At 30.2% G+C, this 16,537-nt stretch overlaps 1 protein-coding gene and 1 long non-coding RNA gene across 2 annotated transcripts; both read right to left on the reverse strand.

The window, feature by feature from the left end:
- Positions 1 to 3,253: 3,253 nt before the first annotated feature.
- On the reverse strand, positions 3,254 to 8,854 carry PIP4K (phosphatidylinositol 5-phosphate 4-kinase). The gene is made up of 5 exons (XM_071887861.1): positions 8,733 to 8,854; positions 8,332 to 8,670; positions 5,758 to 5,998; positions 5,334 to 5,657; positions 3,254 to 5,275 (listed from the first exon to the last, which is right to left on the reverse strand). Exons 2-5 carry the CDS (start codon positions 8,584 to 8,586, stop codon positions 4,872 to 4,874), a joined length of 1,224 nt encoding a protein of 407 aa, XP_071743962.1. The 5' UTR covers positions 8,587 to 8,670; positions 8,733 to 8,854; the 3' UTR covers positions 3,254 to 4,871.
- A 5,400-nt stretch (positions 8,855 to 14,254) lies between these two features.
- Positions 14,255 to 14,966, reverse strand: LOC139905205 (uncharacterized). The gene is made up of 2 exons (XR_011779798.1): positions 14,827 to 14,966; positions 14,255 to 14,765 (listed from the first exon to the last, which is right to left on the reverse strand). It is a non-coding gene; the product is annotated as an uncharacterized lncRNA (long non-coding RNA).
- Between the last annotated feature and the right edge of the window lie 1,571 nt (positions 14,967 to 16,537).

Raw genomic sequence — 16,537 nt, forward strand, 5'->3', positions numbered from 1 at the left:
AGCTTGGTTCATTTCTTGAGCACTGAATGGAATTGATTGATTAACTGAAAAAATCTTTGAACAACATTATATTTCTATTATTATTCAGTTCTATGACAAAAGCTAAAACCAAGTGGTGAAACGATGATCATGTCATGAATTTTTGTCAAAATTTTGTTGGCTAGGATTGTTTTTTTTTTGTCCGCCAGTGGTATAACGAATTACTATATAACCAACTAAGCAACTTCATTAAATTCATACTATTTCACAAGGTGAATTCCCTCTTTGGGAAACATAAATTGCATACGTCACAAAAGATAAAGTAACGTCATCTGTGATACCTCAAAAGTAATATTTGGCCACGAAAAAACTTATTTCCTAATGAGATAAGTTTGAAAAAAAAAGATCGAGTCGTCGTTTCGTTTGAAAAAAAAAAAAATTAACGAAGGGCACCTGTACAGAATTTCTTCAGAATTATGAACAGAGGAACGTAAATAGGGGGAACGTGTCCAAGCCTAATTGATATTATTAATAAGTAATAAATAACGAAACCAAATCATCTCCTTACGTAGTAACATCGAATAATTTTTTTGACATACTTTACAATGATACTTGATTATTATCATATAGTAAGTATATTCTGTCCATATCATGAAATAAGAGTAAGAAACAAAGAGCGAGCTAATTGGCAAGACAAGAAAAATGTATAAATCCAAGTTCATGAATATTTTAATACAGTCCGTGAATATTCCTATCGAGTCCTTAGATCTATTTTAAGCTCATGTCAAGTCCATATAATTAGAATATTATAGGATCCATAGTGTCAAGACTTTTCTTGAGTTCAGTATAAAATAGCTTACGAGTCCAAGCCAAGTCGTGAGTCTTAGCTATCAAGTCTAAGTCAAGTATTTGATTGTGAAGTCAAGCCAAGTCACAAGTCTTCAGAACATGAACTAAAGTCCAAGTCTCTGATTATTACATTATAATTAATTAATTAATCTAAATGAAAATAAACTTCCCTCTTATTTATTTAAAATAAGTCTTCATTTATGATTAAGGTGTAATAATTAATTAAATGGCTTCGTGAATAAACTATAATAACATATAATATAAATTCCATTTTGTTGAAAGCATTTCGTTGTTATATTAATTAACTATTTAATTATTATCTTGCTAAATACATGAAATGGAATGTATTAAATAATAATAATATTATTAATTAATTGTATGTAAGCAATAAAAATTATATAGTATATATAATAAAATCAAGCTACATATTATCAAATTAGCCTTATCGTTGCTCTGTAAGCTTATGATGATTGATAATTTATTACTTAAGTAGTTAAATATTATTTTTCATTGCACTTCTCAATAATAAAATAATATGTCCCTCTACTGATATTTAACATAATTTGATTGACGTTTGGTATAAGTCCTTAGAGATAAGGCTAACTTTTTTTTTTTTGGGGGGGAGAGCTTCAATTTTTCCCTGAATTTTAACAATGATTAATAAATAATTCAAAATAAATTTGGTACATGGATTATTTTTTTTAAATAACCTTATTTATGAATATATATTATGTCCAGGGGCGGTTTTAGAGCTGAATAGAATTTTATAAAATTTATATATATAAACACAAACAAGGAATTTTTATAAAATGATCATTAAAATCGAAAAAGGATTGACATAAAAAAAAACATCATGAAATGAAATTTGGACACAATTTATTAAAAATACCATAAGAAGACTTGGCCTCTCTTATTCTAAAAATTAAATAAAACATTTTTGCTAAAAAAACGTCATCCAATAAATAATAATACATTTTTATTAAATAGGCCCTTTTTTATCCTAATTAAAAACTGGTCCATTTGAAAAAAATAAAGGACTCCCCCATTATATAGACTATAAAAGAGAAAATATTTTTTTAATGGAAAGAGATAAAAAGGCCCGCACATTTATCTTTATCCAAGGCCGAGCTCAAACCAATCCTGATTAGTGAACACGGCTTGTACTTTTTAATATTTTGTACAAGTTGTAACTTGCATATTAAGCAGATTCGCAATGAAATAATGAACCAAATATTTTTAATTGAAGGATTTACATACTTGTCATGAGGACACTACAATAATTGAAAATTTTCTGTAGATCAAGTGGTGCACGGAGCTCCGTTTTTGAAAGTGGAGGGGCCAATAACTAATTTATAAAAGAAACATTACATTTTTTAGCTGCTAGCTATATTTTGGCGATCAACAGCTCTCATTTGTCCGGACATGTCCTCAGTTTACATTCTGTCTAGGAGACTTTTTTAGAAATTCATGAAATATCCGGTTTTTTTATGGTTTAAGTGAATTTACGTGATGCAAAAAAGAGGAGAACGGTTGATAGATCTCCCTAATTTAATATACAAGGGGGATTTTCTATCTAATAAAAAGTCAATTTAAAAATATAATGTAATCCCCCACTCAAACCAACACTAATTGATGATAATTGTAAATTCTCAAAAACGGGGTGGTCGTGACCACTCACTGTTGCGCTACCCCTGTAGATGGTGGAACATATTATTAATGATATAATTATTGACTTCAATTCTAATTGAATAAGGACAAAAATACTTTTCTATGAATGACGTATGAAAATGGATAACAAATTCCTTGATGACTTTTCTGCGGGCTTTGTTAAGTATATTAAAAATAGAGTAAAAAGTCAATTTATTTGCCGAATTTACTTAATAATAAGTGTCCCATCTCCTAAGCCTATGGCAATTCTGTAAAAAATACTTAGGATTATACATAAAATACGCATTCTTATTTTTTTATTACTCAATTAAGGCTATTTTTCCAATTTGTAGAATACACAGTTATTATATAAGATAATTGAACTAAAAAGTGTGTTATATATTTATGTCTTAAGGAGTTTATATATATATTTCGTGTCCTCAGAGTAATATTTAATCAAAAAAGTTATTATATTTCCTTTAAATATGAATTACACAATTGTTTTAATTGATTTTTCTATACCGATTTTTTTATAGACAGCATTTTACTCGAGCCCATTCTAGACCTAATTAGTTAAGATTATAAAAGACTCGGATTGATTTAGAATTTCCATACCGAAAACAACACTACAAATTTTGATAGCAGGTAGGAGGGGCATTGAAGTTGTGATACGGGGGGGCTGGAGAGGCTAAAAAATGTCAATAACTTGCGCACATGCTTACTAAAGTACAAAACATAGCCATAAATTGTTTTAAAAAAGGAAATGAAAAAACGCGAGTTACATGTATTGAGAATACTCCTTGTATTGAGAGTAACAAAGAATATATAAGTAGGTATAATGTTATGAAGGGAATACATAATTAATTGACTCTTCTGTTCTTGGTCGTTCTTTGGGCGAACATGCAAAACAAAATTACAAATAATAAGAGGTTTGTATACCTATATATAAATATATTATAGACAAAAATAATGTTAATACGGTGATGAGAGTGAGAATAATATTATAAATATAATTAATTAATATGTAATTGAGTAGAAAGTAAACTTTTGTATCTTGTGTGTGTCTTATCAAGGGGCGGTGGGAACAGTGAAGTGGCAGCAAAGAAGATCGTAAAATATTATAGAATCAATGTCCCATATTCTTTTCTTTTTCCCTCTATGCTTTCTAAGGTTGTATTAAAGACTCCCTTTTTCGGGTTGATATATTTAAATTGCTGCATAAATACATTTTTTTAAACTGAAAACAGGTAATAAACTGACTTTAATAAAGTTTAAAGCCTCTCAGATCAAGTGATTAATATTAACCTCCTCTTAAAGTGACCCAAATATGATGATGCTATGAATCAAAAATTGTACTTTTTATATTTTTTAATAGTACTTCTTATATCAGTAAAAAATAATTCTATGCACTTTGTCTTTGGTAATTTATGGGGTTTTTGTAAGATCTGCTCAAAGATTTGCAGTCTCCCAGTTATATCTAGGATAAAGGGAAGTAATATCGTTGCCTTTTAATAAAAATGTCGATTCTAGACATTTCAAAATTGATCATGAGAGGCAAAATCACATGTAAACTCTTTAAAATTTCTGTTATAAAGAGTAAATAAAAGATTTGCCAGATAGGAAATTTTTACACTAAAGCAGCAATATAGCAAAATTAGACTTTGTTTTTTTTACACCAAGTACTAAAAAAATATAACATTTGGCCAATAGTATCCTTATGTTTAGGACGGTACATAGCTATTTTAAAGCCCAAAAATCCTCTATTTTCAAAATGAAATGGCTTGAGAGGCCTCAAACTATGCTGAAGTCAGTTCATTGGTTGTCCCCCACAGAAAATGTCTTTGTGCAGGAGGAGAAAAAAATATTAACCAGAAACGGGAGAGTCTAATGCATAATATAATAATAATTATTAATACTTTTTAAAGTCATAAATATTTATTCATTTAAAATTAAAAATTTTTGTATGAAGAGTATACTTTTTTTTCAAAAAAATAAAGAAGAAAAAAAAAACATTAGGCAATAAGCATTTAAATTAATTAAAAAATAAATATGGAGTAGAGTACCATCTCCACCCCTTCCCGAAGAGAAAAGGTTATAATGATGATACTATTGGTAATGATAATTAATAATAGAGACCGTTTTCAATGCCTTGAAAGGATCCGGATGATGATTATGAATAAATCAACAAAATTAATTGTTCTATATATATAAACTTTTAAATAGACAAAAAAAAATATTGAGAAAAAATTTGGTTTCCAAGAATAATGCTGATGATTGGTGATTGTATGTTTTGGTAGTAGGAGTAGCTTAGTAGTCATTTTCTTGAAGGAGCCTCCTCTCTCTCTCTCTCAATGATTTGTTCTTGTGTTTCGTCGTCAATTAATAATTATTCAATGTTACTCGATGGCTTCTGAAATGAAATTCAAAAATCTTTTGGCATACTGATCCGGTTCTACAGTTGATATTCCATCAACTGAAGATCCATATTTGACGGTTTTAGCAGCTTTGGCTGCTTGTTTCTTTACACCGTAGTGTGTTAGAATATCTACTACGGCCAGAAAGTAGATTTCTCGCGTGGAAGCTCGTGAGGGGATTGCATAAATATCTTTCTCTGGATTAATTCGGCCATTGGAATAAATAACTCTTCCTGGAGCAAGAGGACTATCGGGAGGGGTAAGAGCAGCTCCACCAGAGCCTCCAGAGTCGTATTCTTCATCTTCAGGGTCAATGACTTCAGGACCTTGAGCAAGAAGCTCCGCTTCTTCCAACTCCTGCTCTGCAAGTTCACAATCATGAACGCCTAAAATACATAATAAGTATAGTTAAATATCCATAAACATGGATGTATAATTAATTACCTAGGAGAAGGGAGTAATCCATTATGTGTAATTTCGTGAGGAAATCAACATCTGCGGTTAAAGTCTCCAAGAGCAAATTCTTTGCTTCGTCACCGATGTGTATTTTAACTCCATCAGAAAGAAAGTCATTGTCTTTAAAAGTAGGGCTATCTTTTTCACGTTCCTTTTGTGAGGCTTCGCGGTCGACCGTGGATCCTTTGAGGTCATACTTTTTATGAATACGCAAATGATTTGAAAATATATTCCTCATGACGACCATGTAGTGCTCAACATTGTCAACCGTGAGGCGGTACATACTTAAATACTGAGGCAAGAGTGTCTTTCCTAAAAATGTAATATTGATTCATACAGAGGGGATATGTATCAGTATTACTATGTATTGCAAATCATCATGTGGAGAAGAAGAAGAAGGACATGTTCTTACCGTGTCTCTCGACAATAAATGGATGATATTGTTTCAATAATGAATGCATCTGCTCGACTTCCTCCGATGTGATGGTTTTAATGACGTAAAGCTTATCATGGGACAAATAAAATTTTGATCCACTTCGTCCAGGTGAGTCCATGGCTTTTGGGCTCTTACATAATGATTTTAAATATGCGGCATCGTCGATCCCAAATCTTTCTCTTAAATTACGAAACACTAAAGGACAGTATTCTTTGACCTAGAAGCAAAAAAGAGAGCGTCATTGCACTAGCTTTTTATTGAAAACAATTAAATAGAAGTAGATATGATAAATATATTAACATTCATATTGCATGTCAATAATCAGAAGGGATAAGGGACAAGTTCCCGACACTAAAATTGCAACTTTTTCTAATAAATAAAAATTGGTTTCAAAATAAGGGCAATGCAATGAAATATCCTTTTAAAACAACGGATTGGTAACCCAGAGCATGAGTAATATTTTCATTTAGACCTTTAACTTAACATATATTTAGTCTTTAATTATCTAATTAAGCTCGAAATAAACTTGAGTAAAGTTGAGTGTTCTAATGATAAGTTAGAAACTTAATTTTAACAGAGCTTAATAGAAATATATATATAATTCAAGCAAACTTATCCTCCTTATAATCGTTCTTACAATTATTGTACAATGTTAGCTTAAGCATAGTTGTTAATTTAAATAATTTTAAAATTTATTATTTTCCTTTTGTAATAATAATTCAATTAAGTTCTTGAGATAGAAATTTTTGCAGCTCTAAATTACTTTATTCAACGTGGATGTCACTAATATATTTCAATAACGGCTCTAAGGATATTTCGTGCTCTTTAAACTTGTTGAAAATGTAGATGGATTAAATTGAAAAGATTGGAAATAAATATAGCATTTTGTTAAATAGAACTCCACTATGGTTGGTTGTCGACCTCTGATTAAAAATATATATATATATATATAAATTAAGATAATTTCTTAGGGCCAATGGGGTTATGAATAAAATTCCAAGCGATTTCTTGGGACTTGAACAAATCAGTCATGGATGTACAAAATTGAACATAATAAATAATTTATATTTCACTTTCAACATTGAAAATTCTCGGTTTGAATATTATTTTCTATATTGGGTGGCTGAGTACATTGATGTATCCTAGTTTTATTCCCATTATTATATTAATCAAATTAGCAAGTTTTTTTTTTGTTTTCTCTTAAATTAAAATAATTAGTCAGAGAAATTGTCTTAAAATAAAGGACCTATGTCAGACAATTCCATTTCTAATCTTTGAAGACAAAGTATTCTAGTTTTTTTTAAATTATTAAAACCTAATCAAAATATTTAATCCCTAGCTTTAATGGGATGGTACAAGTAATGAAAAATCACGAATTGGTACAAAAGACGGTATTTTTAAAAAATAATATATCAAGACAAGAGCAAGCTAGAATGATTTTTCTCAAAATTGATGATATTTGTATTCGACAAATTATCGTCTATTTCTATGAATAAATTATTCTTTTTAATCCTTTAGAGGCGTTGCAAATTAGTCTTTGTAAGTAGGCAAAATTTATCGTCACAATTAAAAAATTAAACATTGACATAAGTATATAAAATCAAATGCAGGTTTGAAACTGTAGTTAAAATTCTTTGATATCTTTACTCAAATCACAAATTTGAATAAAATGCCTATAACTGACTCATTTATGTCTATGAAATATAGGGAATTTCTATTTTCTTGTTTTTATGTTGACTCACCACATATATAAAATACCATGTTAAAAATGACATTAACCACCTAAAATTTTGCTGAGAGCGTTTTTAATGCCTTCCTTATGAAAGGACTATAGTACACTCTCTAAAAAAATCACCCCACAAAGACGGGAACGCTCTTAATGTACATACAAACATTGAAGCAAAAAAAATTATCATCACCGTACCCCTTGGGAAAAATAACGCGTTATTAATATGAATATAGGGGATTATTTTCTCAACATAATTCCATGGCAAAGGAATACATCAACAGCATAAGAATATCCGAAATCCTAGTATCAATTTAAATGAAATTGTTAATAGTTACAATTTAAAAAAATAAAAAGGAAAAAGGAATGATATTTATCGCAGAAGCAATAAGGCTATTTTTCCTCACTTAAATATTTTGCTTTCATCCGGTACATTAGAAAAAATAGAAAAGGGATTTGACGAAAAAGCATTTGTAAAATGCTCAACTTGATATAAAAATATAAATGAAAAACATATGAACTTTACTGAGTTTAAACTTAGGTTTAAGTAAAATTGGTGGAATCCGGAGATGTTAAATCATCTGAAATATTGAAGTATCCTATATTTTGACGTATTGTCGAAGGATAATGGAACAATTTGGAATAAAAAGGGGGTCCTTTAATTTACTATAAAAAGTTATTTGGCTTCTCTAGTATAAAAATGAGTGATGACTAAGTTGTGTTCATGTTCTATTGGAATCCAAGAGATGCTGACTTAACGGAAGGGTTGATCATGAGACAGTATGGGAGATAAGAGTGGTTATTTATTTCTCTGAAAGGATTACTTTGAAATGACTAGGAAGGTTTTCTTTATTGAAGGCGTGGTTATCAATTTTGATTTTCGCATAGGCTCTGAAATCCTCGGGCATGAGCATGACAGGAATGGAAATGTAGCTCAATTCCCGGACTGTGTAATTCACACCCCACATAAACACAGAGAGAAAGGGATCTGGAGAGCGGTAAAGCTTCTTCTTCTGATGCTTGACTTTTAATTTCTTCGTCTTTTTTGAGGAGAGTCCATCCATGAGGGAGGATGACATCTTGAAGCACGGCGGCGGCGAAGATGAGGATCAAGGAGTTCCACCCGGGGGATTTAGATCGGTCGCTTCACGTATTCCTGACTCCTTTATATTGAATAGTCAATATAATATTATTATTTATTACTAGGGAAGAAGGGAGTTCTGACTTAATAGAGAGAGACGCTTCTGTGTGCAACTTCAGTGTCTACTTCAGTCCTCAGGGGTAACTTTTTATTCATACAAGTCAATGAAGAAAGAAAGAAAAAGAGAAAAGAAACATCAAAAGAGAGAGAGAGAGAGAGAGAGAGAATTAAAGAAGGAAAGAAAAGAGAAAACTTTTTTTTACTTCTAGCTAAACAATAAAGAGCTAGAGAGAGAGAGAGCTAGAGAAGGGAAAAAGGGAAAGATAATTTTTTTGGAAGAAAATTAAAATATATGATATCCAGAGGTCTATAAAATATGTCCTTGAAAGCGAGAGCGACTTTTTCTACAGCTGTTATCATTATTACTTCATTCTTGAAGAGACATATCATCTAAGTAGTGCATGTCTACCTCTTCAGTGTGCAGACTGATGCAAGACTGAGTCACGTGACTAGGCTTTAATTATTGGTTCATCTTTTTGAACCGACTGACTCAGACCGATAATGGACTGACACAACACTAAATAAAATGTAATGACAGCTAAACTGATCTCATCTGAAGCCTTTTTCAAATGACAGGATTACCACATTCATTTTCATCATTTTTTTTACTTCCCGGCTGCACATGTTTTATTAAACTCTGGATTAATGATTATATCTAATGATGTAAATCCGGTATTTTTTAGATGGCCCGTTAATTTCTTATTGGTAATATAAAGAAGTAATTTTCTTTTCCTTAGCAGTTGCCATTATTATTCATTTCCTGACTCGTGAATATCCTTTCCTAAATAGATTCAATTATATTCATAACCTGATTGAACATTCGTGTGTACTAATAAAAGACGGAGCGTAACCCTGAGGATTTGTTTCAGATTTATAATTGTAATTCCTTTTTTACTCAGATTAGAATTGGGGGTAGACATCGGATTAATCCATCTAATTTCCTTTTTTAATTATATCCCTTTCAATAATTACTAGAGTAGGATAAAATATGACTTACGGGTATGTAAAAAAAAGAAAAAGAAACTCAAGTTGACGCGGGTTTCCCGACAATTTGTAGAATGATTAGATGAGCCACTAAGCTAATATGACGCTTTATTAAAATCAACTAGAAGTAGCCGTTAGAGGAATGAAATAAACACAAATTCCACTCGCTATATAACAAGGATATATGGCTTGGAATTACTTTGATGTATAGATTTGTACAAAATATGATAATGGAAGAGTATAATATATTTGCAACGTGAAGAGGGTTTTTTTAAATTTTCAAAGCTGTTACCATTATTGTTGAAGAGAGAACAATAATTTTAAAGTAATCACAAGAGCATGTAAGATGAAGAGTAGCACTGAGGATTTGTTCTCGAAATATAAGTGTAAGTCCTTTTTGGACTCGGAGAAGAATTGGAACTCGACATTAAAGTCAATACCAATACTATATACCGAGTGAGAACTTGTGTTTATTTCCTTCATCTCATTGCGACTAATTTAATGAAACGTCATGACAGCTAAGCTGCTCTTCTCCCAAACAGTCTTCAAAATGTCATAGAGACATCGTTAATTCTAGGTTTCTTTTTTTAAGTCTACTAACTGATCATATTATTTTCAACCCTACCGATTTGGATCCTCAATTCAACTCGTAAGTTCAACAAGGACTTACACTTATAACCAGTCATGAAAATCGTTTGCATTTTTGATATGTTAAAAAAAACCCTGAAAATTAACATGGTAACCCTGAATATTTGAAGAATGTTTGGAGGAGATCAGCTCTGCTCTGATGACGTTTCATTGGATAAGCCACAAGTAGCTGTAACGAGGAGGAAAGGGAGAAGGAAATAGTAAAGGACAAAGCCAAGAATGAACCTAATGTCGATCCTCAATTTTACTCTGAGTCCAAGAAGTGCTGACAATTATAACTTCACAACAAATCCTCAGTCCTCCGTCTTTTGTGAACACAAAACCAGAAATTTTCAATATGGTTTCGTACATATAACACGGCGTTACCTCGCTAACACAAAAATACACACTGTATTTTGTTGTCAGATGTCGATTCCCTCGTTTCTCTCGATACGCCCTGGCTATTCTATAATATAGTATTATTTTTAATAAATAAACAAAGTAATAAGTTATTCTATACATTTGCATGCTCCGTTTCCAAAAGGACAGGAATACCATTTCTTGTTGACCTTTTGTCGTTTATATAATATACATATACCTATATTAGCCATTTCATTATTCCTATGAAGAAATTTTGACTATCATGCACAAATAAAAATTATGTATAGCAAAGCTTTTAATAAAATATTACAAAGCAATATTATTTTACAGTATCGAATAAAATACTATGTAGGATTTTAATATTATGAAATATGTTTAATGTATTAATAATTCTTTTTTTTTTCAAATTGTAAATAAATAATATGAAAGTGATGGTCTGGGATTACATAAGAGATAAATAGCAGTTCGTATGATTAACTTAATTTGTTAATTCCCAGATGATTTTTGACCTTTTTCCGGTTTCTTTTTGGAGGAAAGATGAGGTTATACAATAAAGGTAACGAAGTGGTAAATGACAACTTGTAAGTAGTAGAAACGGAAGTTCACTCCTGGGAATTTAAATAATAATGATAGCAGCAGCTTAGGAAAAGAAAATTCACTCTTCTGATTGTCAACTCCAATAAAAACGGGCGAGCTAAAAAAATACAGCGATTTTCATTATCATTTATAAATTATTATAATTATAGCATCTTAAGAACATGAAATAAAGTATCTTCAAGTTGCAAATACAAAATGTGTTCGCACTTTCTAGGTCATGTTTTATACATCTCTAATAATTACCAATATATTTTAGAGAACAAGTAACTTATACATGTGTAAGCCTATTGTACAAATTACAATTCTTACGTCTCATACCTAGCATCATATTTAACTACATTATCAATCATTTTAATTATAAACTGTTTATTGATGCACTTTGATCTATTGATATCACGAATTTATTATGTAATTACATGTAATATAACGGTTTTGAATTATATAATGTGCTACAAAATAGTTATTAATAATTTTGATTCAAAGTAATGAACGTCGATACCATAAATGTATCGACCATCTATTTAATATTTAATTATTACATTATCTTTACTAAAAGTATTTCAAATTCTTAATTTAAAGTATGTCATCTCATTTTTTGGGATGCGTCAACTTGTACAATCTGCTTAGTATACAAGCCACAACTTCTACACAATCGCAACTTGTGCATACGACATATAGCTTTTCCTTTTAGACATCATGTAGCTGGTTCTTACATAACAAAATATACATCCTTACCTTTATTCAAAAATGGGCTGAAAAGTCTCGTTTTTTGTTTTTTAAATTCATCTCATTTTCAATTAGTACTATCCTTCAAAAACAGCTGTTGAAATTTCATGATAATCTGTTTTTAGTTTGTGAGTTATTATACTAAGTGCGATGCATTTTTTTGTTATTTCCAAAATAATGGATGAAAAATAATTTTGTGTTTTAATTTTACAAAATTTCTTGATGAGAAAAATACGTTTAAGCTAAGCAATGGCTTGAAAATTATTTTAGGGACTGTGTTCCAAAAGCAAATGGTAATTAAAAAAATGCTACATTGTTACTTCCTAATGCTTAAATCAAGTAGTCACACATTTCTAAGATATTAAGTAACGACTCAAAAATGAGGTGTCGACATACATTCGAACCTTGCTTTATTAATAAAGGTAGATAATTGCTAAGAATTGTTCACAGCTACCTTAACAAGAGCAGATTTGAATTCAACCAATCAATAACCATAACGCTGAAAAAGCTGGCAACAAAATACTCTGTAAATTTTGTCTTAGTTAGGTAACGTCGTAATATGTATAAGCTAAAAATTATGTATTCATCAGAGAATAAAGAACTTGCAAATTATTTTACTACAAAGGTTTCTAATCCGAAAAAAGCTTTTTTTTTTCTTTTCTTAAAAATATAAATGTAAAAAAACGTATATAATATTTTAGTAAAACGTCCATAAAACATCCCTTCTTCAAATACAACGTCTCCAGTAATATATTAATTTATATACGAATTGACGATTTTTAATAAGAATTTTATAACAGGAACTGTTGCCAATATGAAGGTGGTGGTCGGTGACATATTACGTTTACATTGTGGTCAAAAAAGAGGTGTAGATTTGAAAATGTTTTCGTCTGGAGAGAGTCTGAATGCAGTTTCAATGTCATTTTTAAGCATTAATCGTCCATATAGTTACTCCAACATGTTTAGATATTAAATAGAGAATAATGTTCATGCTTTTAATTCATTAATTAGCCTAAACACCTAAACGGAAAGAAAATGAATGATTCACTGTAATTTTTTTGAACTTCGTTTCAGTCCTTTTTCATTGTTCTCTAAAACGAAGGTACGTACATGTGGACAATTATTGTCCAAACTTAAGCAGTTTACGAGAATATTTTTTTATCTACTATGGGTGCTCAGGGTATCCTGAATTACTTTATAACTAACTACGCAACTTCCATGAATTAATATGAAGATGCATTTTGGAAAAGAAAGAAAAAATGCATACGTTACAAGAAAAAATTATTAAGTGAAACTGTAGTTATACTCTTAGGCTCCCATTTCAAATTGACTCATGTCAAAGGTCAACAAATTCACTAAGATCAGAGTTGAGGTCGTCTTTTATGTAAGGATGTATTTCGGGTCCTAATTATAGATCCGAGTAGTTTTGGTTCTTGTTTTAAATTTTCCGGTAATTTGAATATTTTTCAGTTATTCATGTTATAACTAAATTTGATAATTCTGTAGAGAAAAACACGTGCAAGGAAAAGGGAGAGGGGGAGAAAGAATTATGGTATCATTGTTTAAAATACTGATTTGATTATCAGCTGCCTGCTTTATTATGATTTTTGAGGGTATAACGAAAGTATTTATTAGCAAAATGTTTAATGAAGATATACTACGTATAATTGACTTAGACGATTTTTATCCGTTACAGTAGATTTGAAAACGTAAACACTCCATGAAATTGTAATTCAATGAACCACATTCTCAGAATAATAACTAATGAAACGACAAAGTAGAGTATTTCAAAATATATTTGAAGTTCCAAGTTTAAAAAGAAGGCTTAAATTAAATATAATCTACATACTAATAAATAAACCATCATACATTTATGTTAAATATACAAAATTAAACAATTGTAATCATATAACTAATAATATCAATAAATTATAAATACTGAATATTGAAATAATATTTTCTTGTTCTGACATGAATTCAGTTAAATATGTCATAACTTTAAGTTGCTAAACACAAGCCAGACGTGGAGTTTAATCAAAAAGATCATCACCCTTTTTTCCTAATGTGGAAGGAAGTTACTAGTTACAATTGTGCACATGATAGATATATCTCAACGGATGAGATCTAAATAATTATTAATGTTGTGCACAAACTTATTTATAGGTGGAGAGATCCAGGATGACCAAGAGACAAATGAGAATAAGAAATGGCGTGGAGGAATAAGACTATACTTTTTATAAGATCATCTGTATTCTTTATAATACAAAATCCTACTCTAACTTATTTACAAAATACAAGACTATTTATACTAAGTAAAATACAGTACTTTAATACATAATAAAAGAAAATACAAGACGATAAGAAGAACAAGGGGGAAGGAAATATGAAATACATTACAATTAATAATAAAGTAAATGTCAAAATTGTCATAAAATTAGACAATAAATATACTAATAAAAAAAATGTTAGAATTAAATCCATCGTAAAGATTTAGTGCAAAAGCTAATTATGTAGTAATGTCCGGCGATATTACTCCTTATTAAGGGCATGACAAATATTAGTTCCCCGTTATTTATGCTTATATAACAACATACTATTATCATCAACGATACGCACAATTGCTAATTATAATACTACATCCAATGCTACTACTCCCGTTGTTGTGACAATTTAAGCAGTTGTTTTTGCCTTTTATAAGTTTTATGTACACCAGTTATTGGAGCTTATGAACCATAGCTAATCCTTAAGTGATAAAAAGTAATATTTATTGACTATGTAATATTGGAAAACCTAATTATCATACCCAATTCTTTAAGTGAAGAAACTAGTGTCAGACAAACTAGTTGCGAACCATCCAAAGCTACTACCCCTGTTGTTGCGACAATTGAATCAGTTGTTTTTGCCATTTAATGAGTTGTGTATCAAAATTCTTGATATTTCTAGCTAAAATATAATCATATTTTATGGTTAGATTTAAAAAAAAATGAATACTTACTGTTAGATGGTACAAAATTCAGAGTTCCATTTCGAAATTAGTAAATAATTTATACTTTATAGTGATAACTTTGATCGTGTGGATGACTTCAAACATGCTGAAAATTGTTTCAACTTCACAATTTACAATGGGGGTATTTCTATAAATGACATCATTACTAACATCCTCCATTAATTTAATGATGGTTCCTCGGGAAGGGAAGAACTTACCCGTGTATTTCTCCATAAATTTTTTGAACGTAGGATGATTAGCAATGGATAAGGTTATATTACATCCAATAAGCATCTTTGTGAGATCAAAGTTAAAGTCTGACTTGATGTATTCGTCGTTAACTTGGTTTTATAGATGAATATCCATACTCTTGATATGAGATAAGGATAATGAGTGGTGTGTTTTCTAGACAGGGGACTAAAGGCACATTTATAATGACAAATCCAACAAACCATCTATTTCTCATCCGGTAAGTATTTTCCAAATTCCTGGGCCTTCATTTTCAGAAATCCAGACAGAAGGTGACGTTATTTTAGGCATTTTATTCTGTTCTCTATCGACTATCAGCATCTAATATTATATTAATAGTGAATAATAAAGGCGGGATTGATAACGTTCTTGATAGAAGAAGATGTATATTATTTAATCAATGATGCCATAAGTACATCTTCCCTTCTCCTCGCACGCTTTTGTATTCTTACCAAAATTATCAACCTTAGATATTATTAAGAATACTTCCAGTATATATTGCTTTAGTCCCCTTCATGGCATTCACTTTAATATACGCATATCTAATTATATAGTCCAGCATTAAAATAAATGAATTGTATTGTGATTGGGACTGTACAAATAAAATGTCATAACTAGCATGGACCTCTCCATGAAGCAACATGCGTCGGATCATTAGATATCACGCGAGGGATCATACTTTTTTTTAAAGTAATCACTATTATTCACTAGACTTTGATGAGCAAAGAATTGAAGATAAAATAAACATATTATTTTGTAATACATTCAATTTATGGTAAATTATATACAGACGCAATTCATCAAATTCAATATTATAAATATTAAGATGGGAAATAATTTTCGTTAAGAAAGTAACATATCATTAGGGATGTGAAAATTCTCTAAATCCTCCTGAATATAAATAAAAACTTCAATTTCGATAGATGATATATCTAGTGAATTAGATCTCTAAAAAACTATGGTTATGTAGATATAAAATATTTATTAACCCCAGCTACAGTGTTCCGCTAATTGAAGGATTAAAACAATGAGCAAAACAAAGACCACGTGATTAATATTTGTTCAAAGTGATGATAGTTGGCATACTTTTTTTTGGCCGGAAGGGGCCATGAGCTGACATGTAAACAACGATACTAAAAATAACCCATGAAAGGGTGCTGTATATTAGGGTTCTATATGAAGTTGAAGTACTGAATACATATAGCTATCTACATTAATAAATCAATGTTTGTCTGTATTTATGAAAAAAAGTGTTGTATATAGTGCTGCCTAATGTTTA

The sequence above is a fragment of the Lepeophtheirus salmonis genome, chromosome 4 (assembly GCF_016086655.4).
Source record: "Lepeophtheirus salmonis chromosome 4, UVic_Lsal_1.4, whole genome shotgun sequence".
NCBI lineage: Eukaryota > Metazoa > Arthropoda > Copepoda > Siphonostomatoida > Caligidae > Lepeophtheirus > Lepeophtheirus salmonis.